Source organism: Montipora foliosa, chromosome 10 (genome assembly GCF_036669935.1).
Source record: "Montipora foliosa isolate CH-2021 chromosome 10, ASM3666993v2, whole genome shotgun sequence".
Classification (NCBI taxonomy): Eukaryota; Metazoa; Cnidaria; class Anthozoa; order Scleractinia; family Acroporidae; genus Montipora; species Montipora foliosa.
This window is the reverse complement of record NC_090878.1, coordinates 22813297-22840796: the sequence shown is the minus strand read 5'-3', so window position 1 is coordinate 22840796 and position 27500 is coordinate 22813297. Positions and strand designations below refer to the sequence as shown.

Genomic DNA, 27500 nt, shown 5'->3' with positions numbered 1-27500 from the left:
TTAGCGGCACTGAAACAACAGGAGAAGCAACGGAAATGCAATCGATCAAAGGAAATTTTAATGTTGACAATGTTGGATTATTTTTCACGCAAGCAAGCACACTGGGTGTTCCCTGCTAAAACCACCAGCATTCCACGGCGCTGATGTTGTAAAAAATATGTCACAAACACCTTCACTCTAGACTTGTCGTGTAGGCAAAAGTAAATGAATTTCCAGCGTTTTTCTAGGGATCCCATCAACGTCAAAAACTTAGGAACTTCGGATGTTTTTCTCTGAAAAATGCATAACTTCGGAACTGAAGGGGCATGGCAAGGGATCATACTGACCACCTTTTCAAAATCTATCAGGAGAGGGGAGCCTCTCGATGGCGTTATCAATTTTCTATACATTTGTCTACAACATTTCCTCATATTGGACATGTTATTTCGGTCCCCCAATGATTAATAATTTTCAGAGGTAGCTCATTCCGAGAACGTGTAATGTGCTGGCCATACTCAGTTCAATCTTTCTCATAATGCTCCACGCCTTACTTTCAGAGCGTGTTTGCAATGTAATTGAGGCTTTACGGGTTGAGTATATGTTAGCCTCAAACTTATGTCTAGATTTAATCAGAAAAGAAATCATTGAGCCCAGGAAATTCTCTTAGACATTGAACATTTCCGTCTTAGTTTTGAGCACCTGTTCCTTTAATGTAGAAGCCGTAATCTACACTTTCTGGTACCGTAACTTACTAAGGACAGTGGTTAGATATGACGCCGTTCTGCTAGTCGCCCTGTTGGGAATCATTGTTTGACCGAGTTTCAAATCTTGGTCAAAATTCCATGGGGAAAACTCTACGCGTGGTTAGAAAACACAACTAAAATCGCAAAATCTGCTTGTAAGAGGTCATTTTTCTCGAAAGTTCCGATTCAAAATTTAAAAAATATATATTAAATGAGATAGATAAATCAAAATTTATCCAAGGCATTGTTAAGAGCCTTTTATCAACATTGGGTGAAAAAGGGGATGGGGTGTGGTCGGTTTGCTCGTAAACGGGCTACGGTGAGTCAGTTATCTCCACATTCGTGTCCCAAACGTGTAGTTGAACCCAAGTTGAAACGAAACAGACTAAGCATAGTTAAATTTCGTGGAAAATACGTCTTAAGGCTAGGGAGGTAAGGGAACAAGTTAGTTAATAAAAGTGAATGATATCATGAAACTCTTTTTCTACGTTAATGAACAACAAAAAGTTAACAAAAAAGTTGTATATACAGGAACTTAAACCAGCTCTCACTGTTAACTATTGACACGTTAAGCATTCACTTTATAAATAAGTAACTGCTTAGTGTAGAGTAGGAGAGAGATTTTAAAAATTTTAAGGTTTGTTTTGAAAAAAAAAAAAAAAAAAAAAAAGCCATGTATACAAATCGTCACAAATTGATAACAGTGGGTTACTTCCTATGTTTATGACCACTAATTGTGCTTTGTCTATAATTAAAGTGAACCTCAACAGGAGTGCTTTCCGTTAGGTAAAGACATACAAGGGGTGATATACAATGGAAACAATCGGTTCGGGTTGAAAAAAAATTCATATGCAAATGAATACGCATAGACAACTGAAAATGTTCTTCTCTGTTTACGGACTGCATCAGAGTGAGAATGGGTTGCGTTGTAAGCGGTACAGAGTAAACAATAAAGGTTACATTTTCTTTAACTTGTTGTGTGACTCGTATCAAACAAAACATGCGAAATATGTCAGGGAAATACGTAAGGATTAGCAATAAATCGTTGTCGCCTACAGAGATACAACTAACGGGCATAATAGTATGTGTTCGTCTTGCTTGAAATCAGAATGAAATCCTATTTAAATAAACGAACCTACGTTTCACATACATCAAAATAACAGGCAGATTTGTACTGGTTACTGGCTTCGAACCCCAAAGCAAGAGCTGATATTTCAGGGAATAAAGGGGACTCGATGAGCGCTGTTATCAGAGCTGTAAAGTTGCAGATCATTTAATTAATTTTATCACTTCAGTTGACCCTAGTCAGTTCTTTACCAACTATTCTTATGAATGAAAACTAGTTAACGCGAGAAAGATTCAGAACGGGATCAGTGCCACGAAGCCTCAAGGGCACAGTTAATGCCCCGAAAGACACATCTAGTTTCTGTAAGGTTATTCATCTTTCGCAAAGAGAAATGCTTCGTTCAAACAGTGAATCACGAACAAACGCACTTAAATTTATTTCTGAGAAAAGCGTGCCAAACAAACCAATTCATTAAAACACTCGTTTTTCCATTCAAAACCCTTACCACGTCGTCCCAAATTCTGAAAGATACTTTTTAAAAAGGGTTTTGGCTCATTCGAGCAAAAATGCGCCGGTTCACAAAGCACAAATAATAGAAACTAAAAACACGACCTTTACTTACCTTCCCGCCAACGCAACTGGAGTCGCTCGAAGCATGCAGGAGGACGAGCCTGCGGTAATACGTATCAACACGTATCAACACGTTCTGTCAGCAGCTTCATCTATGTCAAAATCTGTATTACATGTAGTATCGAAAAGGAAGATCACGAAAATGAAGACCGAAGACCTCCTCGAAAGCAACCCCCCCCCGGCAAAAAAATAAAAAATAAAAAAAAATTAAACGTGCAATAGGAATGTTTTAGCTCGTGGTTGTCATATTTGGGATGATATTATGTTAATCCTCCTTCTTCCCCCTATTGGAAGGTTTTTGGTTTGACAACTACTGCCTTTTGTCACGCAATATTTACCCATCAGTGCCTAATTTAAAGAGAAGATTAATAACCCACTCACATTTAATGGACAATCAACCTCATCTTAGGGAAATATACAAAAATCCTCCCATCATTTCATATTGGAGAGGAAAATCAATAAAGGACATGCTCGTGCGAGCCAAAATATGAATGCCAAAGCAAAACAATTGTCACAAGAGAGGAAGCCGCGATAGGTCTGTGTCGACACTTTTAAGCATCAATGCATAAATATTTTTGCATAATGTCGCAAGCTGAAAACGGAGGCATGGGTAGACATTTCAGATATTTTACAACCCATCTACAAGATAGCACCTGAGAATAGTGCGGTAGCTGTGAACTTGACTGAAGTGGTAAGGAATTAAATGGTCTGCACACAGGCTCTTTGCATTGCGCGCGGTCAGGCAACTGTTCGGGAGTAGAAAATTTCAATTGACCGCGCGCCATTCGACGCACGGATAGCCTGTGTGCAGGCTAAGAATTAAATGATCATGGCTAGCACTTCACATTACACTCTATTCAGTTAACTCTGTTTAAAATATAAAGTGCGACACGGCCAACGTTTGTATAAACGTAACCTTTCCTTGTACTTGTACATGTTCAGTTCCCACGGCCTGCTCCCGTCTAACCTTGTAGCTCAGTCGGTAGAGCGGCGGAGATCTAACCCGAAGGTCATGGGTTCAATTCCCACCCTGGTCAGAGTTTTTCTCTGTCCTTGTATGGGCCCATTTCCAGTAGGGTTAACGCTCACATGGTTCATATGGGATAGAAATCTAGCATTTCACATTACCCTCTATTCAGTTAACTCTGTGTAAAATATAAAGTGCTACACGGCCAACGTTTGTATAAACGTAACCTTTCCTTTTACTGTAGGTAGGTGATATATTGGTCAACTGTCGGTCGAATATCAGTCATTTGTCGGATATCGGTCAAATGTGTTAATTATTGGTTTCCACTCACGTGATCAACAACCATGTTTTTTTAAACAAAAACAAAAGAAAACATTTGCACAATAGTACAGTTCAATTCCCGGAGGATTGGCTAGGGACACAAACATGGCCGCCTTTTCTTTGTTTAGGGGCAAAAACATGGCGGCCGTGACGTCATAAGAAAACCGAGAATTAAGCAGATGAGTCTTAAGGCGATGGCGAAATCAGCTAATGCTATCATGCTAAGGAGGGAGGGGGGATTTTGCTGTGAGGCACGATTACTATATGAAGCGAACCGAAGAGCATTGGGAACTAGGGACAATCTTTTCTACTTGTAGCTTCAAAATGTATAATCGCCGGTCGTCTAATTTTGAGCTGTTAAACGGGATCAATCGTAGAAAACTCGGCCAAGGATGAATCTATTGCTCCCGTTGTCCCGCAGTCGAAGAATAACAAAATCCTGCCAACAGCTTTCCTGTCGAGTATTGGATTTCTTTCTTCGGAAAGTCGACCGATGCTTGGTGAATTATCGGAAGCGAAGAGTTGGCGAATTGTCAGCGAGTTATCGGTGAAGTATAGGGGAATTAAAAGTTATTATCAGACATAACCTTGACCGACTCATCGAGCGCCTATTTTCCGACTATCGATCGACTGTCCACCGATATGCCGACCGTCGAGGCTTGATCACACTAAACACCTTTTGGAGCAAGTTAAGCTAAACTTCATCTTTCCAGCGTTCGGGCTTATCTAGTTTTACTTCGAGCTATTATCTTTCGGCCGAAGGAAACGTTTTTGCCACCTACTTATTGATGTACGTCTTTTTCCGTGTTTCAGTTAACAAGTTTAACAATTTGCTGTTTATTTTTTCTTTGTTTATCACCATATATTAACTGGTACCTCCGATCGCGACAATCTGAAGGGTTGCAGATAGGGATGTCTCTTCTGTCGTCTCAACACGCGAAACTAAAATAGAGCCTGATCGCTGGTTACAAATGCAAGGCTTTCAAGTGGCTTTATTAAGGACGGTGCCTACTATTGTTATTGCACATACGTTCTGCGCATCTCGACACACGCGGGTTTCCTATGGGTGACGCTCACTAATACAGGGATATTTTTGCGCGGTTTAGAACTATGCGGAGAAAGCAAAATTTAGCAAGTGCTCTTGCTATCCAAAAAAAAAAAATTGGGGGTAACCATGCATATTTCAGAGATGATTAAGCTTCAATTTGGAAAAGAACGCCATACATTGCTTTGTATTTCACAGCTTTTTACAAATATTGTTGATTTATTATCTTTGAAAAATACGTGGTTACTCCCAATTTTCTTTTTGGATTTCAATCATACTTGTTGAGATAGATCTGCTATTCCTGCACATTCAGTAAAACACGCAAAAATACCTTTGAATTAGTAGGCACCGTCCTTAAATGTGTAACCAGGTTAGATATCATTCTCGTGGAGCTGCTGACGTCACAGGAACTGAGAAAGCTCTGCTGCCAGCTTACTTCGGACTCCGAAAACTCGGACTTACCTCCTTATCCACAAAAGCAGCAAGTGACATAGTGATACTGGTTACGGATAGACGGTAACCACAACTAAATAAATAACTGAACAAAAGTACACTCAAAGTTTCCTTTTTATGTATTATACACTAAATTAAGAAATGTTTTTTGACTGAAACATTTGATTGGAAACTACAGAATTGAGGTGCACATAGATTACGATATAATACCTTAAATATTAAATAGCTGCAAACTTCTAAAAAAAATACACCCACCTTTACATCGCATACCTAATACGACAACTTTGAGCCAAAGAGTGAAGTCAATTTATGGAAATGTTGCCATGGCAACGGTAGCAATACCAAGCAACGATTTTGTAAGCAAAACAATAACTCCACGCACCACAAGTGAGTTTTAGCTATGCCACATTTCCTTGCCGCCCTCTGCAGAAAAACCGTGAAAGTGAAATGCAGAATATCTGGCGTAGGCAAAGAACGTCAGCCTGCGGCAATAAACTCTTCGTTTGTCTCCACTGCGTGTTTAAAATGTTTGTTCCTTTGAAGTAGATTTGAAGTTTGAAGTAGATTGTACTTCTTGTAATTTGAATAGAAAGGGCCACCTCCGTTTGCGGGATAGCCAAGTGTGCTTTCCGATTTTACATGCTTTCTCCATGGCAACAATGACGCACGTTTGTATAAAAATTAAGCGCGTGACTACGGACTACGAAAGATAGGAGGCCGTTTTTATATAAACGGTTCGAGTTGCCACAAGAACCAAAAGATCTATCATCCTGTGATGTCATAATTTACTGTCCCTATAGTTAAGTATGGCTTAGAGATAAAGGATATATATATGCATTTGCTAGTCTCATTATTAAACGGAGCTTACGCAACGATAGCCTCCCACTGAGGGTCGTGTCGTACTTCACTGAACGGACTTCAGGATTGGCCAAAAGAAAAAATGAACGAACAAAGTAAATAATGGATTTAGCACAGAAAAGAATAGGAAGTACGACGCCCAATGAAAAATAGTGTTCGACAAGAGGCACGACCCTAGCCCCACAGATCCATTCTTTGTGTCGTCACACAACGCTAGGGCACAAAAAAACGGCAGCGACACGGCTACGTTGCGTGACGACACAAATGACAAAGAGACGTTAAAGAAAACCAGACGCCCTCAAAACAGTAAGTCGAACGAACAAAAACAATGGTTCTGCACGCCCCATGCGTTCAACATTCTGGCACACTCCTTTGCCGTTTTCGTCCTGACAACGACGTGAAATGATGAAATTTCGGCTTACACGGAGGATGTGAGCATTATCCTTTTCAATAGGCCACTTCGGGAAATACCATAATACTCGTTGTTTGTCCCCCCAAATTTTGCATAAGCATTGTTTCCAGTTTCTCTTGGGACTTACAATGGTGTCAAGAGAAAACATAAACAATGCTCATGCAAAATTTGGAGGGGGGGGGGGGGAGGGGGAGACAAAGAGTATTATGGTATTTTCCGAAGTGGCCTACGATCCACACACCCCCTGGAAGACGCTTTCCCTCAGACAAACGACTTGGAATAAGAGTGTCTTTACTATTAATGATTACAGTGCTCCTGTGACTAAAAAATCAACTCTTATTTTTCTTTGGATTTCAAAACTATGTTACCGGTAACCAATCAATAAGCGACCAAAGTTTTAAGCCTTCATTAAAAAAAGACACCTGTTTATTTTAACTGTAATTTTCCTATTTAATGGTACGCCATTACTAACTTTAAGTTCTTGAGACAGCTGGTTCGGGGAGAAAATGACGTCGAACGCTCACTGCAATTGTGTACGCGGTAGAATTAATAAGCACCACGAGAGTTTTGGGCTTTCAGATTTTAAACTCGCGTTTCTCGTTTATACTTAATAAGCTGCATTCACACGCTTAAATTTTAAGCTAGTGAGCCTTGAACGTCACTTTTCCCTGGATGCAACCCTATGAGGTCCAATCGGTCAGTTTTGAACGTGAGTAATGTGACGGACCATGAAATCCAAAATTTATACTCAATTGAAAGTAAACGGCCTTGGGATGAAAATCAAAGCTCAAAATTTTGTCAGTCAGGTGTTAAGCAAACACACTTTCAAAATCTTAAGAAAAAAGGAAGTGACTGTTTTTAGATCACAGGGGCACTTTAAAACGACGCAAGTATTTTTTGATGACATAATAATGATAATCATTATTCTGAAGCATTAGGAAAAATCAAAATGGATCTAGTGTGAATGTTCAATTTTGAACCAAATGTAAAATTGAGCCACAACATATACCGTAGGTTTTCTCACTTACATTCTGAAAGGGGCTCTCCTTTCAGCTTTTAGATATTTCGCTAATCTCGGCCTGCTGGAAAAGTTTTCATAAAATGCACTAAGCTTTGGAAAATCCGTTAACACATCGACTCGGTCTGCTTCACCATCAAATGTCAATCGTCCAAACTCGACGTAAGTTTCTAGTAGATCAAACATAACATAATCAACCCAGGTGAGGCGGTCACTGGCAAAATACAAACCATCAATTCCCTTATCTGTGGAGTTCACTGGTGCAAGCTTTTCAAAATACGAAAGCCAAGTGTAGACCACTGATTCAAGATGAGCGTCTCTCAACTTTGCCGAGAAGTTCGGACTGTAAAGGACAGGACCAAGCTTTGATCGTAAGTCCTCTGAAAATGAAGACAAAAATTCAGAATAATTTTAAACTTTTTTTTTTACCATGAATGCCGTGTTGGTCAATTAGTCTTATGTATGGTTACTAAGACATGGTGCAGAAAAATAAAGCAAGAAATACAAGATTAAAGTTCCTTTTCACAAGTAGAACCCGATTACAGTAGCTCTAATGCTCTAGGCATGATGGCGTGTCCATCGCCTAAATTACGCTACTTAAAAATTTGGCATGGACTGGACAATCTCTTGGGTCACAGGGAAACAAAGTTCACAACAACTTTACCTGCCCCATAAACAAGCACTTCACATGTATGAATATCTGAACAGTCACAATCCACTCCAACAGACCGACCAATGTGATGCATGATTGCTGAAAGGAAACAAATTAATGTAAACAGATATAATACTGCAGTCAACTACTGTATATGGACATTCAAAATAAATAAAAAAAGGCAAGGTCTGGCAGAATGAATAAACTGTCACAATATCAACAGAGAGATAATAAATTATCTTTAATACTACACCTTTTTAAATATACTTTTCAATTGGTTGCTTTGATGATTTAAGGCTTTGTGATGATTTTGTTAACATGGGCTTATTGCACTGGTTGTTGTAAGCACTGATCATTGGAGATGGTTGCTCCAAACATATTACAAACTGTCAGTGGGTTAATTCAACTACAAAATCTATTGTTTTCTCTTATTTTATTTTAAAATAATTTATCACTAACAGTAAGTTATGACGAACAAAGCAGTTATTATCTTGACTGTCTAGTTGATATTTCATTCATTGACTGAAACCTGAGTGCTTCTATTTTAAAATTTGCCATATTAAACAAGTTTATACATAGGGCTGGTCTTTCATATACCAGATGTGAAATAACTAATGTCTATAAAACAAAAGAACAATGCAAACATAACAATACCTTAATTAATAGCAAGGCCTAATCGGAATAACAATGGTTCTATTGTCCTCCACCATTTCAGTCCAATGTACAGGGTGTACATATATGAAAGTCTACCCCAAGTGAATGACCAAGCTACTGAACAAACAAACAAACAAACAAACCTTTACTCTGAACCAACTGCAATCCACCTGTTGTCGTAATAGCAGGCACTGAAAAAAATGAAAGCTGACTAAATAAATTTAAAAGTCACTGTAAAAACTAATTTCTGTCACAATCTTCGGATAATTTTTTAAGGAGCTACACAACCTTTACATCTAGTCAAGAACTGTCCCCAATAACAATCCCTACATCCACTCAAAAACAGTGTTCCCTTTAACTCATCAACTCCTTGGGGTGAGACTTTACAGATTTTACTCAGGTGTCAATGAGATAACAACCACACAAACAAGAACAACAAAAGTCAAAAACAAAATATAAGCGTGAATGTTTTGATTCGTCCAGTAGAAGAATAAGTAACTCGAGTAGATTTAAATCGTTATCTGGAACTAAAATTGAGAATGTTTCATAAGCAACACAACGTTGCGACCGTACATGTATCTCATGGTCTTCTTCAGGCAACTGACAACTTGTCACGTGACAGAAGTGCCACGTGACAAGGGGCTACCAATCAGTCTCACTGTCCTGTCCCACATACATGTATGTGACAATGAGTGTCTGAGCCCTCCCTTCCTATTGAGAGAAGGGTTTTCAACTCTCTCCCAAATGGCCTCTTTAACTGACCTCTCCTGTGCCAGTGATCTTCTCTGTCCAAGACCACCACGTCTGTCAGAGTAAATGCGTGTCACATACGTGGGACTGGACAGTGAGGCTGATTGGTAGCCGCTTGTCACGTGGCACTTCTGTCACGTGACAAGTTGTGAGTTGCCTGAAGAAGACCGTGAGATATAGTCGCAATGTTGTGTTGCTTATGAAACATTCTCAATTTTCGTTCCAGATAACGATTTAAATCTACTCGAGTTACTCAAAAACAAAACATTTAATGAGAAAAACTATGGCTTCACATCATCTTCCAGAGAGGTTCGCCCTTTGGTATTATTTTCTCATTGCTGACTTCTATTTCCCAAAAATAACATGAAAGGAGTGGATTTAATTTGAGGTATAATGAGGCAGCGTGGCCCTGAGTGCTGGTTAGGGCGCTTGCCTTGAAATCCAGGGATCCCAGGTTCAAGACACGTTCTGGCCACTGGTTGAATTTGATCCCAATAGTCCCTAGTTCAACCTCTCAGCTGCAGTCTTGTAAATAGCCAACTGGCTTGCCTCCGACCAGTTGGGATATTAACAGTTGTTGTTAAATGTTCTGTTCTGTCGTGATTGTGTTCAATTTGGCCCTGAAAAGCCCCTATGGGGAGTGGTCAATTACCGTAGTTATTCAGTTATAAGGCGCACTCAGTTATAAGACGCACCCCAAACTTAGCAATTTAATTAAGCTAAGTTCTCAAACTGAAAATTACGCGAAAATACTCGGTTATAAGACGCACCAAAAAATTAGGAGTTATCAAAAGGATGTGATGAATTTCAGAGCAATTATCCTTACACAATTGGCATGCAAACTCTTTTTGTTAACGTAAACAAAGTGAAAAAGGCACGCATTTAATGATATACGTAAAAACAAAAGCTAAAAGTTCACACCTGAAATGATAAACATACAATGCATACATGTTTATTTGAACCTTCCGACTTAATAAATAGTCAGAGTTCAGACTTCAAGCAAAAGCGCAGAAAGTCATATTCAAAGGTGTTCGACAGCTGAATATCAACACGCCACCAAGGATGCAAATTTCAGTGCACAAGAAAGCCTGGATGAACGAAGAAGGTACAATGTATGTTTTATCTCCACACTGTTTCATATGACGGTATGTATGTATGATCATCCAACAATACATACCTCTTACTAACCGAGTTCGAGGTCCGTACTGTAAGTTACGGACCAAGTTTTTTCCCGTTGATTTATTATCAATGGGAAAAAACAAGGATCTTACAGTACGGACCGAGAAAACGAGGTTAGTAAGATATTTATTATATCTCTGAGGTTAACCGGCGCGCGGGCAAGGAAACTAGTCAAAGTGAAGCGGAAGGTTCAACTGCCACAAAGAATGCCGTGCCAAAATCCCAAAAACTAAATCTTCTTGGCTGTTAAGTTTGAAATAGTTGCTTGCAAGATTCAAACAGTTTTCAGTACAAGTTTATGCAACAGAAATGACATGAAAAACTCGCTAGATGATGTTTTGTCGAAATTTTAAATTTAGCGGGCTGTACAGCGGGCCGTACTGTAGAATACGGCCCGCTAATTTAGCCAATTACAGCGCGCGTACTATCTGAGAGATATAATAAAATACATTTTAATACATGTAGCTTGCATACATAAAGTTCAAAAATAGTATGTAAAATAAATGGCCTTAACATGATCAGATTACTTAACTGAAATTCTCTTTATGTATGACAGGCACCTTTAATATTAAGTTTAATTCCAGAAAACTTAGACTACTTTGAAATACCAAGAACCTTTGTCTTCTTGAAGCGGTATCGTTTGAGGATCAAGGATCAATATTTGCAATTTATAAGAATAATTTTAAAAATCGGAACCTTAACGTCAATTGCTAGTTCGCATATTAAACTATTTTAAAATAAAATAAAAAATATATTTTATACAAAGGAAAGTTTCTTTGACTTAAAAAAAAAAAAGCTTATCATTTACCTTGACCAAAAGTAAATAACCCAGTCTCTATTCCTTTCTTTTTAATTTCAGGCCAGGTATCATGGGAGTAGTTGGTTTCTGCGTACGGTATTTCAAAGTCTTCCATCATAAGCCGAATGCCCTCGGCTCGTCCTCGGAGGCCAAAATAGTGGAGGGTAACGTGTCCGATGCTTACGATCGGAGAGCAACCTCGCTTTCCGTGGATAATCTGGTTGATCTTATTAAAAACAAACTGCGCCTTGCCGCTATAGAATATAGCAGCTATTAAAGCAATCAGCGCAAAGGCAAGCTGCAAACTAAACTTTTCAGCCATGTTTGAAAATGGTAGCCAAGGCCTGGCTGCATAGGTAAAGTCAGAGATCGCCAGGTTACTTAGCAATGACAACATGATTTTGTGCCTGGCTCATCCGATTTTTGATAGCGTGAAAATTGTGTTATTTCAACTTCGTTCCACGTGCTGATTCGCAATGTTTTCATTCGATGGACAATTTAAAACCAGAAGAGTTGTTTCCCTGGGAGGTGCAAGTAAAAAGGTAAATTTTCACCTGGATATATAGAGTTGTGTCAGCAGACGCCAAAGAGCCTCAAGATGTAACATTTTAATTTTATGCTGACACAGTCATGACCAAACTGACAACATAAATCGCCGATTTATCTTCTTATTCAAGGGTTAGAGGACCTAGGATTAATGTTTTTCCATGTTTCAGTTAGTTGGCAAGCCATTAAAAACGAACATGTGTCATTCACAATGATGTTTATTCTCTAGTTAAACGAGAATGTCAGCACACTCTGAAGCATTTTTTGTGCTTTAGATATCAGTGACATCAAATCGAATTCCTCCTTTGACTGTACGCACTTAACTTAAAAGAGACAGAGCAGTTATAGAGTCTTCATCTGGGCTGATTCTCTCACAGATTATTACATGGGAATGTAAAGCATATGTTACACTTTGATAGTTACTGTGCAATGTAATTCTGTTAAAATGTGAGTGCTTACACTGAGCCAAAATTTGAAAAAAAGTTGTTCTGAATATTTGTTGCACTAACACACGATTGTACTGTATGGCCTCTGCTACGAAATGACATTTCATAATCTCAGTTGCTTGCTCTTGCCTGACCTTGAGGCACAGCTGGTAGAGCAATGTTGATCTAATTCAGATTAGTCCTGGGTGCAATCACACCCCTTCCTCAGAGTTTTTCTTTGTCCTTAAGTGGGCTTGTTTCCAATACTAGGGCTAATCTTAAGATGGATTACATGGGTATGTACATGTAACAGCAGTAGTAATCCTCTGATATGTACAAGTACATGTAATTGTGTAAGATTCTGACAGGCCTTAACCCTTTCAGCCCCGATAGTGCCAAATGGCACTTATAGATTTTACTCTGTCTAACGCCAGACGATTTTACTCGTCAATGGGGAACCCCTCGGGGCTTAAAGGGTTAAAGTCGCCGTACCTTTCGTTTGCACTTCAGCATCAGGTGTACTGTACAAGTCATGTAGAGGGCAAAAATTGTAGGGAAGATATCTGTTTACAAACATTGCTTTTCTTATTCAAGTTACCAACCACAGCAGCAACAGAGCCTTTGTTTTGTCAGACAATGAGGCTCTGGTTGGCACATTTATGACAATAGGTGACGTCAACGATATCTTCCCCATTATGATACTGTGTTAAGTGAAGGGCTCTTCTATAATTATGAAGTCAAGTTATGAAGACATGCACAGTACAGCAGTGTTAAAACAAAACAACGAATCAGGTACATCCTTGTTTTCTTTAGTCCCATCACCTTCATTTTTTCCCTTGAACTTCAGTGTTCATTACCAAGGCTGCTGCCTAAGAAAATTTTAAAGGGGCCCTCAGAGCTAAACGCTGAGAACTTAGGAGCCCAACATATGAAGTGAAAGGTGTTGCTGTGAAAAATTAAGGCGCCCAGAGCTATTCTTTGGGAGCCCCAGGCTACCGGGCTCCTGTTAGGCAACAGCCTTGATTACAGATTCTCACATTTGTTCCCTTTTGTTGAGAGGGATTGAGATATCAAAGAGAACTTATGACACTTTGAAGTTCCTTCAAGGGGGAAAAAGGTCTTTTGCAGTAATAGAGATTAGACATGAATAATAATAATGATTATTAATAATAATAGTTTATGAATAATAATGCAATAGTAATAATAATTACATAATAATAATAATTTAATAGAGCGGTTTTCAATTGAGTGTTGAAGGTACGTAGTTAGCGAATTACTGTGGTTTTGCATTACTTCATTCAGTGATTGGTTCAAAGTTCTCGCGCCAGTTTTTCAACTAATCAGAAGTGAAACCAAAACCAATCGTGGCTCGTGTGTGCACATTTTCCCACGCTTTGTGTGAGCTTTGAGTAATTACTTCAAGTTTTGATTGGTTTACTGGATTACTTTGTTTTTGGTTTTACGGCAATCATTTGAAAACCGCTCTAATAATGATAATAGTAATAATAATAATAATAATAATAATAATAATAAATTATTATTATTATTGGTTTTTAATAGGAGCAAAGGACTTCCCTGATTCAAAGAACTCAGGCAGAACGACAAAAAAGAGAGGTACTGACAGTAATACTGTATTATTGATGCTTTTGGTAATTCCTGTATCTTTGCAATTCAGTTATGTATACAAAGTAGAGGTAGTGTTGTATTACATGTTATAAACTGATGAGAATAATACACAAAGGCTATAAATTGTATACTGAACTTGGGCTGCCTGTGAAACTACTTAATATTTAATGCAATTGTGTTTTTCATTTGAATGGAGAAATTGAACAAAAGGCTTCCTTCATCAAAAGAAGGAAAAGCCGTATCAGATATACATTGTACAAACTGTCATCAATAATAATTAATAAAACGTTTGTTTCCATGACCTTTATGAATCTTTCGTTAATTTTTGGATCAATGAAGTAGTGTTTTCGCATGACTATAAATTATAATACAATGTAAGGGGAGACAGCTCTTAATTTGTCATTCCCAGGCTGCTTGCTGTCGTGGTTGTGACAAATAATTGTCAGCGAGCCATGGAAGTCATGCGAGTCTCGCATTTATGTCTAAGCACCCTTTTTAAAACAGTTAGGTTTAAATAACTGGGTGGTTCACATGGCTCGCAATTATTGACTCGCGTTGCTCACTGGCTCGTATATTGTACAACCTCTTGCTGTAGTAGGGAACCTACATTTCTAGGATCTGGAACAGTCTTCCTGGGAAGCAAATAAATCAGATGCAATCGTTTAAAGGCCGGATTGCTTTGTCCTGTGGATTAAAGTCACTATTCAATAACTCATATGATAGTCGTCAGGAAAAACATTCACCAAGGTATATGTTGGATATGCTTAGAATGCGCATACTGATTCTCTTTGAGAGAATGTGAGACTGTCAGATTGACTTATTCAGCTTTTCAGCAACTGGGGACTTTAAAATACAGTGTACGTACATGTAGCCCGTGCAATGATTACATGTAGTTTACTTTACAAAGGACTGACACGTCCACTGATTGATAGTTACATTTTGGTCTTATGAATACTGTTTGCAAGAAAATGTATGATGTACAGCTATACATGTACTGCATAAAAAAGAAACTTCACAGTAGGTAAGAACTGCAGAATTTTTTCAATCCTGACATGTTGTTATACTCCTAGGAACTAAGAAGACAAAATGCAAGTGCTCTCAAAATCCAGTCTTTCTTACGTGCAGAACATGTGCGGCATCAGCAGGTACTGTACTGTAGCTGCAGTGTTGTTAATTTAGGTCAAACTGAGAATATCTGATAGAACTTCTACATGAATACTGCTCAAAAACACTTACTATCCGCACTTACATGTAGTGTTCATTGTCCATTCCTGCCTTTCTTCCTTCCTCCCTCCTTCTTTCCTCCCTCTCTTCTTTCCTCCCTCCCTCCTTCCTTCCTTCCTTCCTTCCTTCCTTCCTTCCTCCCTCCTTCCTTCCTTCTTCCCTTCCTTCCTTCTTTCTTTCCTCCCTCCCTTCCTCCGTCCTTCCTTCCTTCCTTCCTCTCTCCTTCCTTCCTTCTTCCCTTTCTTCCTTCCTTTCTTCCGTCCTTCCTCCCTCCCTCCTTCCAAGTTCTTCCCTCCCTTCCTCTCTCCATCCTTCCTTCCTTCCATCCTTCTTCCCTTCCTCTCTCCTTCCTTCCATCCTCCCATCCTCCCTCCCTCCTTCCTTTTTTTCTTTCCTTCCTTCCTTCCTTCCTTCCGTTCTTCCCTCCTTCCTTCCTTCCTTCTCCCTCCCTCCTTCCTCTGTACCTCCCTCCTTCCTTTATTCTTTCCTTCCTTCCTCCCTTCCTCCTTCCTTCCCTCCCTCCCTCCCTCCCTCCCTCCTTCCTTCCTTCCCCCTTCCTCCTTCCTCCCTCCTTTCCTCCCTCCTACATTTCTTCCTCCCTACCTCCATCCTTTCTTTCTTCCCTCCTTTCATTTTTTTAGAATGCAGGATGTTCCAGCGAAAAGATTGCACTAAAACTGTTAGCAAATCCAATCAATATTTACATGTAACGTGTTGCATTGCAAATTTCTTTCATTCCTGTTATAGTATGACCTTCAGAGACAATCGTTTGATGAAACAATCCATGCAATAGAAAAGACCAAATCTATTGTAGCATCAAGTTCTGATGTTAGAAATCTGCTGAGAAGTCTTCTCTTCTTTTATTCCCACTCAAAAGACACAGAGAGACTGGTAACAAAATACTTTTGTTTGTATTATTACATTGGATTATTGTATGTACAATTCATACAAAAGTGTAATGTGACAAAACTTGTACTGCATGGCAGTGTGCTAGTAATGGTAACAATAATGTACAGTACGTGAATGACTTTCTACTGACTGTTATGATTATAAAATATAATTATTATTATTATTATTATTATTATTATTCAATAATTATTATTAATATTGCTTATTATTAATAAAGGTACCAAATGATGATAATGATGATGATTATTATTATTGCTATTATCATTACTGTTCTACTATTAATTAAGCAACCATGATGATGAGAATACACCTTGTTCCAAAATGGCCACCACTTTAGATTTGCAAGGAAACAAAAGAATGCTAAAATGGTGGCCATTTTGGAATAAGGTGTATAAAAGCTATTTATTTGTATTTCTTTTAATTTGTGAACCTCTTTTAAAGATTTGGATGTGTCAGTTCCTACTCAAGAACCGTAACATTGTACTTCAGTTGCAAATAGAAGATCATACAAGCTGGCTTCACCAGATCAAATGCCTTTTGTTGATTTGTAGCAGGTACAGGCCATGACCCCCTCTTTTGTTCATTGTAAATAATTACTTGCATGTATTTCGAGCAAATTATTTTAGTCTTCCAAAATTTGATAGTTCTGTAGTTTTTAATCTGACTTTTTTTTTTTGTTCTTCCTTCAAGAATTTTTTTTTTTACCATAAAACCTCTCTCCGGGAAGCCTTAAAAAGTGGTGTCAGTTCCTTTGACCCAGTCCTTACCAATCTCTGATCTCAGGAGTCTCAATTTTCAACTCTTAGTTTTCTACTTTTGAGTTGTATTTTCCATTTTCAATTTTAATTTCTGATTTTCATTCTTCCACGATTGATTTTGGATTCTCAATTTCTTAGTGTTTTCACCTTTTAATTTTCTTTTAAGGGGGTATACATGTACATGTATGCTGTAGTTTTTGAGTGGATGTAAGGTAAAGTCTCTGTTACGAGCCTAGGAAGGCCCATCAGGCCGGCTCTAACCTCCGGTTTCCATAGCATGAAGGGACTAGGAGTATTTATACTACCCCCTGGATGGGATGCTAGTCCATCGCAGGGTTACCCCCATCATTACGCCGGTACCCATTGATACACCTGGGTGGAGAGAGGCACAGTGAGAGGAAAGTGTCTTGCCCAAGAACACAACACAATGTCCCCGGCCAGGCCCCGAACCCGGACCACTCGATCCGGAGTCGAGCGCACTAACCACGAGGCCACCGTGCTTTCCACTTTTGAGTGGATGTAGAGACTGTTAACCTGACTCATGATTCAAAATTCTTGATCTTTGAGCCTTGTCCTCGAAATATGGGCTTAAAAAGCCCTGGAATTTAATTTTGGACTTCAAGGGCGCTTGAAGAGCCCTTGAAAAGAATGGTTTTGTGGAAAACTGCTTGGAAACTCCTTGAATTTTTGTTTGGGTGAAAATTGTTGAGATTGCACCCTGCTACAATAGGTAAAGAGACATTTCAAAAATTGAGGCTAAAATTGACTTTTATGGGAAACATAAAGCCAAAAATTAAAATGTACAGTTACCATAGCAAAGAAAACACTGAAACACTTTGTATGGCATAGAAATCTTCTTAGAAGAACTCCTTGAAGATTCAATTTCTGGTTCTTGAAAACTCCTTGAATACAGCCTACTCCTGGAATTTTATAGACAAAATCCAGCACGAACCCTGCTAGTAATAGACATAATAATAATCCAGCTGACTATATAGATCTTCAATATCTTAAGGTTTGTGTCACAAAAGAGTATAGGGGAATGTTACTGTATATGAGCTGGGTAATGCATATGGAATTCCAATAGTTTATGGCAATTTGTCATACTGTAGATCCTTTGAATCTTCATTAAACAATTCCAAACCAGTTGCTGTACAGCTGTGAGTGTTGCATACATGTACGCCGTAGTTTTTGAGTACATGTAGAGACTGTTAACCTGACTCGTCATTCAAAATTATTGATCTTCGCGCCTTGCCTCTTGAAATATGGACTTTTAATGAATGGATGTACAATTTGAGCATCTCATTATTAAACAGACATACTGTATTTATTCGATTAGCACATTGACTCCCAGGGATTCCCCATTGATGAGTAAAATCATCTGGCATTAGACAGAGTAAAATACTAAGTCTGGCTGGTTTAGACATCGAATAAGCGACCAGCCTCGAATAAGCGCCCACCCCCAAGGACAAGATCATCTGGCATTATACACCAGTAAGCCCTAACAACTTCTCGCACAACTGACCCATTTGCTGATGCTACGCTGTCGATGTTGAGGAAGCAGCAGTAGAAAGCTCACTTATGGAGCTGAGTGATTGAGAATTACGATTATAGCTAAAGAGATCTCTGCAAAGACCAAACAAGGAGTTATTAGTCCTGGGCATACGTAAACCGAACAATGAACAGTTACAATTTATATGCTTTAATATTTTGTCTTGTTTTGTTACAAAAGAAACTTTTTACTAACTGAAAATGGTGAAATTTAATAAGCACCCAGCCTCAAATAAGCGCCCACCCTGAAAGTCCAAAAATTAAATAAGCGCCCTGGGCGCTTAATTGAATAAATACGGTAATAATAATCCAGCTGAGTACATGTACCTTCAATATCTCAAGAATTGTGTCACAACTTACAATGTGTACTATATCTTTAGAGTGTAGGGGAATGTTACTGTATTTCTGAGCTAAATGCATCTTGAAATGAATTTCCAAGTGTTTATGTCAAATTTACTGTTTTCATAGATCCTTAGAGTGCTCGTTAAATGATTCCAAACCAGTTGCTATACAGCTGCGAATGTTAGAAGTGTTTACCAGTCATGATTCATTTTACAATCCTGCTGATCCAGCTGGAAATAGAAAAGATGCAGCTATGGTAACTGTGCATTTGACCAGAAATGGTGAGCATGTGCTGAAGGCTTGTAACTTAAATGCCCACCTTCAACCAATAGGCTTTTTGACTGTTTGTTTTAATTTGTGATGGAAATTCGCATTGCTTATCCTGGCAATATGATTGGATGGGTTTCAGCTTTGGTGGGATTTTCATACATGTATATGAAAATTGTTCCACGGCACGCAATGCCTGTCAGTTGAAGGTGGGCCTTTAAGGGGACATACTCAGTGTAGTTTCTGAGTGTAGATATACATGTAGATATAGATCTATGTAAATACCTCATGCAAAATCATCAAGCATATAATGAACCACGAACTTCTCTTCATTTGTAAACGGTGTATGTAGAGCTGACAGAGGTAAAAAGGATAGTGCTGCAGTAGGCTCTGAAATACTGCTGTACAAAAGAAGTACAATCCTTTAACCGTTGTTTCCTCTTTATGTAATTCAACCCCTCGGCATTCTATATAAGGATTCATAATGCCTATGATACAGTAATTGTATTAAAGACGTCAAGTTTATGTAGGGTAGACATGATATTTGAAGTACAGAATGGAGAATATAAAGATTATTTTATGAACGTTACGTGAGCTGCGATAACTTCTGCATGTGCAATTATGTGTATGTCAGGATATTTCAGGTATTTGCGAGCTCTGTTGAATGCCCGTGTGCCCTCAAGCCTTGAACAGTCTTCTGTTCCTCCAACTCCCCTGGCTGCTGCCATTAGAGACCTGGTGATGAGCCCTCTACAGCTTAGCACTCAGATGAGCATGGAAGGAGAAAACATGTTGCATGTGAATCAAAGGTATGTATGCTCTGTTCCTTTGCGTGCAGACAGTATAGCCATTGTTCCAGAAGTAGTTAATTCATGTTTCCCTTCCCCTCCCCCCTTTTTATTAATTCTTTCGCCCTATTTTTTTGTGTCGTCAAAGCATCCCAAATCTTGCATTTTGCCCCACGGAAATGCTCACTGCATGTGCAAATGCTAAGGCTTGGTGGAATTTCGCCTTTAATAAAGCCACAACTTTCTTTTCTTAAGAAAACTTCAAATGAGCGATTGCATTGCTTACTTTGGGCGGTATCCTTCTTTTTTTCAAGTAATCAATCACAACAGACACGTGTAATAATTATATTACCCAATCACAACTCAAAGTACTGTACATAATTGCATGCACTCTGACGCTTAGCACAGGACATTGTAAGCTAAGGTGGTTTGTTTTAAGCTTCTGATTGGCTAAGAAAGTGATTTTTTTTCAGCCAGTCACCCGCAGTCTATAAAGTGAATTAATCAGAAGCCAAATCAAGCTCGAAATTTATTTCTACACCCAATTGAAAAAGCGTTCTGGCCATTTAACGATAATCACTTATAATTAATTACATTTTTCCTTATTTTAAATTGTTTTGCTTTTCAGACATGAGGTCTTACTCGCACTGATATCAGACATACTATGTCCTGAAATGACAGAACAGATTACGTGCTTTCTGCTACCTTCTTTAGCGGAACCATCGGCGCAGTTTCCGTTTGATTGCTTATTGGATACCCTCCTGATGTTGTTAAGAGGTGGGAGTTCAGGGGAGAGCAACGGCAGACTGACTCCATCTCCTTGGCTGCTGTTTGGCGTGTTGGCATTTGTCGATAAACACTTAGGTAATGTATCGGGTGATGGAGGAATAGTAACTTCCTCGCGCTGAAAGATGTATGACTTGGATAACCTCGGGCTGGCTCGGTGTAGGAAACTAACAAATTGTGGACTTCCATATTTGGAATTGGAATTTGCTGGAATTTGTTTGTTTACCCACGGAACACCTTAAGAGCTCTCAGGAGCTTGTTTCAACATGTGTCCGTGCATTCTGGATCGAATTGGAATTTGGCAGAGTTGGTTTTTGAGGAGAGGGGAAAACTGGAGAACCCGGAGAAAAACCTTGGAGCAAGGACCAACAAAATCAACCCACATATGACGCCGGAACCGGGAATCGAACCCGGGCCACATTGGTGGGAGGCGACTGCTCTCACCACTGCGCCACTCCCGCTCCACCCCTGCTCCAGCTCTATTGTCAGTTTTGTAAAACCTGAAGCGGCTGTGGTTATTGCAGCCTCTGAGGACAAGGGCGTATAATCTCTCTCAGAGAACTCGATAGGTTATTTATAAGTGATTATTTTTTTCTTTTCGCGAAAACGCTTGGAAGCCCTTCCAAAATTATTGATACCGGTAGAGAGGATACTTGATGGTTAAGTAAACTGAAAGTCTGGAAGAGTACACTATTGGATTTGAAGCCTCGACGGTCCAAGGTACTAACTGATGATGCCCAAACCATGCTGACTTGGTTTTAGTTCAACCAATTTTAAAAATGGCTTAACTATGGACAAACGATGATGTGACTTCTTTGTGGTTCTTTTCATTCTCCAGGTCCATCGTCTGATCTTGTTGTTCTTAAGACCTACATACAAGTGCTGCAGATCCTGTTAATGCAGTTGCCACATCCAGGTGACTGGCGTTGATGTTTCGTAGGGTAAAGAAAAGGAAAGCATCAGACTGCCAGATCGTAGACTAATACCTAAAGAAACCATTACGTTTACGGGATGCCATTTGGTTTCTATTTGGCCTCTCGTTGAGACTAAATGTCTTAGGGCGCTTTCCTTTTGTCAGAACTGGCCGGCCAGACCAGTCAGTTTGCAAGGAAATTGCAACAGCTTGAAGGAACGCTGGCATGATAATCCCTCGCATTCTTCTGGTTGGTTGGGTGGTGAGACTCCAGCACTTGTCTATTAAGTAGCCTGACTTCTGGCTGTTTTACACAATTGCGGCACGGTCTCATTCACACAGAAGCCGTTCAAACTAATCCTGCCAAGCCGACCACATGCTGAAAAGGTCAGACCAGAACACCGGGAACTCTGTGCCCTACTCTTTTCGAATAGTGTGTGGGATCTTGCGCAAACCACAGAGTTAGGGAACTTAAACACGCGCGTTTTCGAGACGCGGACGGAAACCGGAAGTGCGCTGTTTTCCCTTTTAACTTGTCTTCACACAACCACATTTACATTGCCAAGTATCGTTTCTCTATTAGGCTCGATTAGTTTTAGAATCTTGGAGAGACCGCTGTCCTGGCACGCGAAATGTTCTCTTCTAGTTGCCTTCCGCATCTCAAAAATGCGCGTGCTTAACCCTTTCACTCACAAGAGTGACACTTATAGTTTTTACTCTGTCTGACGCCAGACGATTTTACTCGTCAATGGGGAACCCCACAGGAGTGAAAGGGTTAAGCTCCCTAATGAACAAAGGCTGGGAAACAAGACCTCCGGCTTATCGTCCTTATCCGAGAAGACTTGGAAGTCTAACCATTTGCAGATGTAGTTACAAAGGCAGTGCTTTCTCTTTAGTTATTTAAACACCCTGAGTGTTGGTCAGGCCAACTGAGCAACCGATGCGCACTTACCAGAGTCATCAGAATATAATATATCATTTTCGAAGTTTGTTAATTTGAAGGTGTTTCATATCTTTGCTATTGAGTTGTCAGGAATGTTGTACGTGTGAGCTAAAGTGCCAATTTAGATGTTTACCCATTTTTGACCTAAAAACAGCGAATTAAGCATGACATTGCCCCTTTAAGACTCCTTTTGTCAAGTATTATCTATGATTAATTTACTATCAGTTTGCTTTTATTCATCTTGTGATACTAGTTTCTGTAAATTCTGATGGTGAAGACAGCGACAGTGATTCAGAAATGGAAACAGATTCCCTCCAGGCTGGTGTAAGTGTTTGATGTAATGATGACTCGGGTGTTTTAAAACGCGGATGAAAATCCGAGTTGTCCTGACAGGATTCAAACCTATAAACTTCCGATAACTAGTTTAAATTTCATGCTCTATCACTCAGTTGAAGGAGATAATTTGCGTTGGCCTTCCTTGCCGACATATAGCATCTTTCAGTTTCAGAATCTGTATGTGCTGTTAAAGGATCCACTGACAGTGTTTGCAAAGACTTAGGAACGTAGTCTGTCGTAATTTTTTTTTTTTAATTCGAGCGTTTGAATTGCCAGAGCCAGGATTACCAGTGCCAGAATTTGCCGCAGTAATATCGAGTCAGTTACCGCACTTCTACTGACCACAATTTGTATTCGCTTTTCCGCAGCCTACCTTAGAAAAACTGAAGGAAAAATGCTTGGATGTTATTGATTCTAAAGAACATGTCAAAACTTTGGAATCGCTTTTGATGAGGTAACTCTACATTAACAATCATAAACTACCTGTGTAGATACTCAGGAATAGTTTTATGGTATCTACATGATTTAATACACTTTTATTTTTAATTATTTTGTGACCTGTGCTTATTTGTTGGTATTCAGTTACCATTTGAGCATTTATTTCTTACCTGGCTAATATTTCAGGCCACAAATGACCCCTGAGTCAGAAGTCATAACAGCTCTTTGCAACATTTGTCATTTCTTGATGTCAGAGAGCAGATTGCCGATACACAAGACCAGGTTTGCCATATGTGTTTAACTTGCATATTACCACAAATTTTAACCTTTGAAACTTATCGGGGTGTTGTCACATGAATAGGCCATTTCCTAGTTCATGTCTGCCTCCTCTTCAAAGCGAGTCTAAGCCGTGCGAAGTTTTTGTGATGGTAATTAGTTCTACTTTACATGTGAATGAAAACTAATTTTCATACATGTAAGAAAAACTTCACACTTAAGTCCGGTTCCCACTTGTGCGATAAGCACAAGCGTGAACACAAACATGAGTTTAGCGACGTTCACACAGTGAAACAAGCCGAGGAAAATTTGGCAGACGCAATCATAGTAACGTCGGAGAAGATCCAGTAAGATTCAAAATGGCGCGCGAATCGTCGTGCTTAAGCTTATGCTTAACTCACGCCGGTTCTCACTTGTGAAATGAACACAAGCTTCAGATAAGCGTAATTTTCCTTTTCTTGTGCTTGTGTTTATGCCTATTTTACGCCCGTTCCTACACGATTTTTCTTTAATAATATGCTTATGCTTGACTGCTTGTGCTTGTCGCACAAGTGGGAACCAGGCTTTAGATTCGCTTTGAAGAGGAGACACGTGAACTTCGAAATGGCCTATTCACTGTTTTTATAAGCGAAACTGGGTTTATAATAATAAGTACATGCTTAGAGATGTAACACATAGAAAATAAGATAGCTTCCTGTTTAATTTTACAGGGTTCTGTACACTTTAGCTTTGAATCCAGTTTTTGTACGAGAACTTTGGCGCAATGTCCAGTTTGTTACTGTATTCACGAACACAGGGTGAGTTATCCTTAGTTCATCACACCACAGGTAACCCAGGCTCACTGTGTGTGCCACATAGGTAAATATAGAGAACATATAAGGCGAAGTTTAGGTCTGGAAATTTGCAAGAAAATGGAGATAAAAATCGATGAGTCTTACCATGTGGTGAGCTGTTGTTGTCTTTAATACGTACACGAAGTTTCGGGAAAAATGGTCCCCGTTCACCTTCCTTCATAGTATAGTGACAAGGTAGGAGACGGAAGCCAGCTTATGGACTCCGATCGACCCAAAACAAGCACGATTTTTTCGTGAAAATCGAATCCAGTCGCTAAATAAACACGCCAGGCTCGTGGAACATGAATTTCTCTAAACCATAAATCCACTGAAGCATCTCCAGGTAGCAACACGATGCCACCAGACTCCGTAAAACTTGTAAGTTAACCTGCTAAAATGGCGGCCAGAAATCGTTGTCCTCGCAAAGTGTCCAATTCAAAATGGCACTGTACTCGGGACGCCTGGTGACGAGTATAATATGTTCTGGAGGGAGGGGAGTCCCAAATTGCTAAAAACAAAACGCGCTGAGCAATCTGGGACTGCCCTCCCTCCAGGGGGACTTACTATACTCATCACCAGGCGTCCCGAGTTCAGTGCCATTTTGAATTGGACACTTTGCGAGGTCAACGCTTTCTGGCCGCAAATTTCCAGACCTAAACGTCGCCTTATATGTTCTCTATATTTACCGATGTGGCAAACACAGTACACAGTGAGCCTGGGTTACCTGTGCTTTAAGCACAACAACAGCGACAAACTCAGCTGACAAGAACGTTTGTGCTATCGTAAGGTTTTTCTTTTCACATTGTTCAGTCGTTTTCAAGTTACACAATGTAGTCGAACTATCCTCTAACTAGCATAGTACTGTACGAACGACTTTAGCAAAGATAAGAAATTAACAATTCAAAATTGCACGCTCTTGTTTTCGTCAGCTTCTTTAATGTAGTAATTTCACGTTGTTGTTTTATCAGAATATTGGAAACAAATATGCTAAAAACATGTTTCTCTTAAACCAATTTATAGTTTGTATAATGCCCTTGCCGTAGCCGCCATGGTTTCATGCTTTTAATAGGGACCTTTAAGATTTACGACGCGTTCGTCATCGAGAACGCCACAAAGCAGTAATATGATTGGTTAAAAAAGGAAAAATAATCGTTCTGCACGTGCGGCACGCATTTTAGCACAAGTTCGTGCAGTCCTCTGCACAGCAACGATGTGAAATCACCAAATTTTAGGTTTTGACGACATTCTCTATTTTTATTCTGAAACCACTTGTACCAATATATGTTTTATAAGATACTTCGCCCACGTTGCAGGACATGAACAACATGGAATAATCGGAAAAAACGTACAGTATTGCAAAGTTCTATTTTGAGATTATGTTTTCGTCCACCTCGGCGTCGTAGATCTTAAAATCCCCGTAGGGAAGATATCTGTCACAAACATCGCTTTTATTATTCAAATTTGTCAACCACAGGAACAAAAGAAGCCAGTGAAGCTCTGGGGCCGGTTGCTTAAAGCCTGGTAAGGGCTAACCGTTGGTTAAGATTTATCAAAACCTATAAGGTTTCCATAGCATTTAACACTGGTTAGCGCTAACCATGCTTCGAGAAACCCGGGCCTGGTTGGTACATTAATGACAATTGGTCACGTCAACGATATCTTTCCTCCTCAACGCAGTTGAAGCCATGAATCGTAGAGACAATTTTAAATTTGAGTGCTTGAGGTCACGTCTGTGGTCAATTAAATTTTAGGACCTTCGCTTTCATCATTACAAAGCAACGATATTGAGTTGAATACATTCTTCCAGGTGTTAAAGAAAATTTGGTGACTTACCTGAAAAAGACAAACATACATGTAATTCAATGTTCGCTCTACAGGAAACAAATCGCCTTAATAGATCTGATATCCCGTGGGACCAATCTCTCGACCCAAGAAGCTGAACTCATCACTCCATTACTGTCTTTATTGTCTTCCTTGTTGAGCAACGCGCTATTTTCTGTTCACGACAATGAGTTCTATGGAGAAGAAGGTAAAGCATAGGCTCTCTCATATATAGGTTCTCTTCATTGCAACTACAATCAGCGTCAAATGTGTTGACACATTATGTCTGTGCAGCAGTTTTTGTGTTGCCTGTTTGTAGCCCCAAAGATCACAGGAATTACGACACAACCTTGTTTGGGGGAAGGAGGGCGAATTGGGTAACCTAGCAGGGGCGAAAGAGTTAAAAATGACGGAATAGGGGGTTAAAAAGGTCAATTTGTCAACAATTGTGTCGAGAATTGTAGTTTGTTAGTAAATGAAGAGTCCTTTTAAAATAAAATAATGACGACGATGATGGCGATGACTAGGAGCGTACAATGTCATTGTATTTTAACAGACCGAGTTGATTTTTCCGCAAAACCAGACCTTTTTAGCTAATGACAAGTCTTCAATGAGAAATGACTACTCGTGGAAGTCAATCTCGACCCCACAGCTCTTCTCTTGACTGAGGGAATGAAGAGCTCTGGGGAACCCTGAAACAAAAGTGTCTTCTCATTGTTTTTCGTGAAGAACATTTAACAGCGTCTCTAATTGGTGCATTCATGGTAGCACGATGAGTGAGCAGGCGCCGTAAGGTTCAAATAGCCAAGTTTTGGATAAAAGAACCCTACGGCGCATTTTCTCCTTCATAGAGTTTCACAGAGCCTTGGGTCGATCCGAGGCTCTGGGGACGAGAATGGACACGAGTGACGTTGAAGTTGGGGAGAAGAGCAAGGGGACAATTCGTGACGCTTATTGAAATCCGCTTGCATGTGATTACTTGTATTTCAGGCCTAGGTTGTTCAAAAGGTGGATAACGCTATCCACTGGATAAATCATTCTCCAGCTGATAAACACTAGCAAACCCAATTGAGTTATCCAGTGGATAGGGACTTATCCAGTGGATAGCGCTATCCACCCTTCGAGCAACTGGGGCCTGGACATATTGTGTGGGGTATCTTACAGGAAGAAGTTCAAAACAAGCAATTGAAAGGCG

General features: G+C 39.6%; 3 protein-coding genes across 4 annotated transcripts in view; 2 read left to right on the top strand and 1 right to left on the bottom strand.

Annotated features, from left to right (window-relative positions):
- Positions 1 to 1708, top strand: part of LOC137973763 (microtubule-associated protein futsch-like) — a 19277-nt gene extending 17569 nt beyond the window's left edge. For both annotated transcript variants that reach the window (XM_068820646.1, XM_068820647.1), the window contains one exon: positions 1 to 1708. This exon is cut by the window's left edge and continues 44 nt beyond it. The gene's annotated coding sequence lies outside the window, so the exon portion shown is untranslated.
- A 3592-nt stretch (positions 1709 to 5300) lies between these two features.
- On the bottom strand, positions 5301 to 11862 carry LOC137972481 (glutathione S-transferase 2-like). Its single transcript, XM_068819235.1, has 4 exons — positions 11536 to 11862; positions 8942 to 8989; positions 8157 to 8243; positions 5301 to 7872 (listed from the first exon to the last, which is right to left on the bottom strand). The coding sequence occupies exons 1-4, from the start codon at positions 11846 to 11848 to the stop codon at positions 7499 to 7501; spliced, it is 822 nt and encodes a 273-aa protein (XP_068675336.1). The 5' UTR covers positions 11849 to 11862; the 3' UTR covers positions 5301 to 7498.
- Positions 11863 to 11912: 50 nt separating this feature from the next.
- Positions 11913 to 27500, top strand: part of LOC137973736 (ubiquitin-protein ligase E3C-like) — a 38761-nt gene continuing 23173 nt past the window's right edge. The window contains exons 1-14 of the mRNA XM_068820613.1: positions 11913 to 12068; positions 14058 to 14111; positions 15194 to 15268; positions 16095 to 16238; positions 16698 to 16810; positions 19031 to 19185; positions 19806 to 19980; positions 20588 to 20823; positions 21584 to 21661; positions 22855 to 22925; positions 23306 to 23391; positions 23562 to 23657; positions 24362 to 24448; positions 26362 to 26513. Of these exons, the coding sequence (XP_068676714.1) occupies positions 12003 to 12068; positions 14058 to 14111; positions 15194 to 15268; positions 16095 to 16238; positions 16698 to 16810; positions 19031 to 19185; positions 19806 to 19980; positions 20588 to 20823; positions 21584 to 21661; positions 22855 to 22925; positions 23306 to 23391; positions 23562 to 23657; positions 24362 to 24448; positions 26362 to 26513 (1588 nt within the window). The 5' untranslated portion in view covers positions 11913 to 12002. The remainder of the gene's footprint in view (positions 12069 to 14057; positions 14112 to 15193; positions 15269 to 16094; positions 16239 to 16697; positions 16811 to 19030; positions 19186 to 19805; positions 19981 to 20587; positions 20824 to 21583; positions 21662 to 22854; positions 22926 to 23305; positions 23392 to 23561; positions 23658 to 24361; positions 24449 to 26361; positions 26514 to 27500) is intronic.

Excerpts from the sequence above, each read along its gene's own strand:
- LOC137972481 (XM_068819235.1), bottom strand. The coding sequence starts at position 11,848 with ATGGCTGAAAAGTTTAGTTTGCAGCTTGCCTTTGCGCTGATTGCTTTA. Across the intron at positions 8,990-11,535 it reads GTTATTTACTTTTGGTCAAG|TGCCTGCTATTACGACAACA; the intron begins GTAAATGATAAG and ends CATTTTTTTCAG. Across the intron at positions 8,244-8,941 it reads GCAGTTGGTTCAGAGTAAAG|CAATCATGCATCACATTGGT; the intron begins GTTTGTTTGTTT and ends GTTTCCTTTCAG.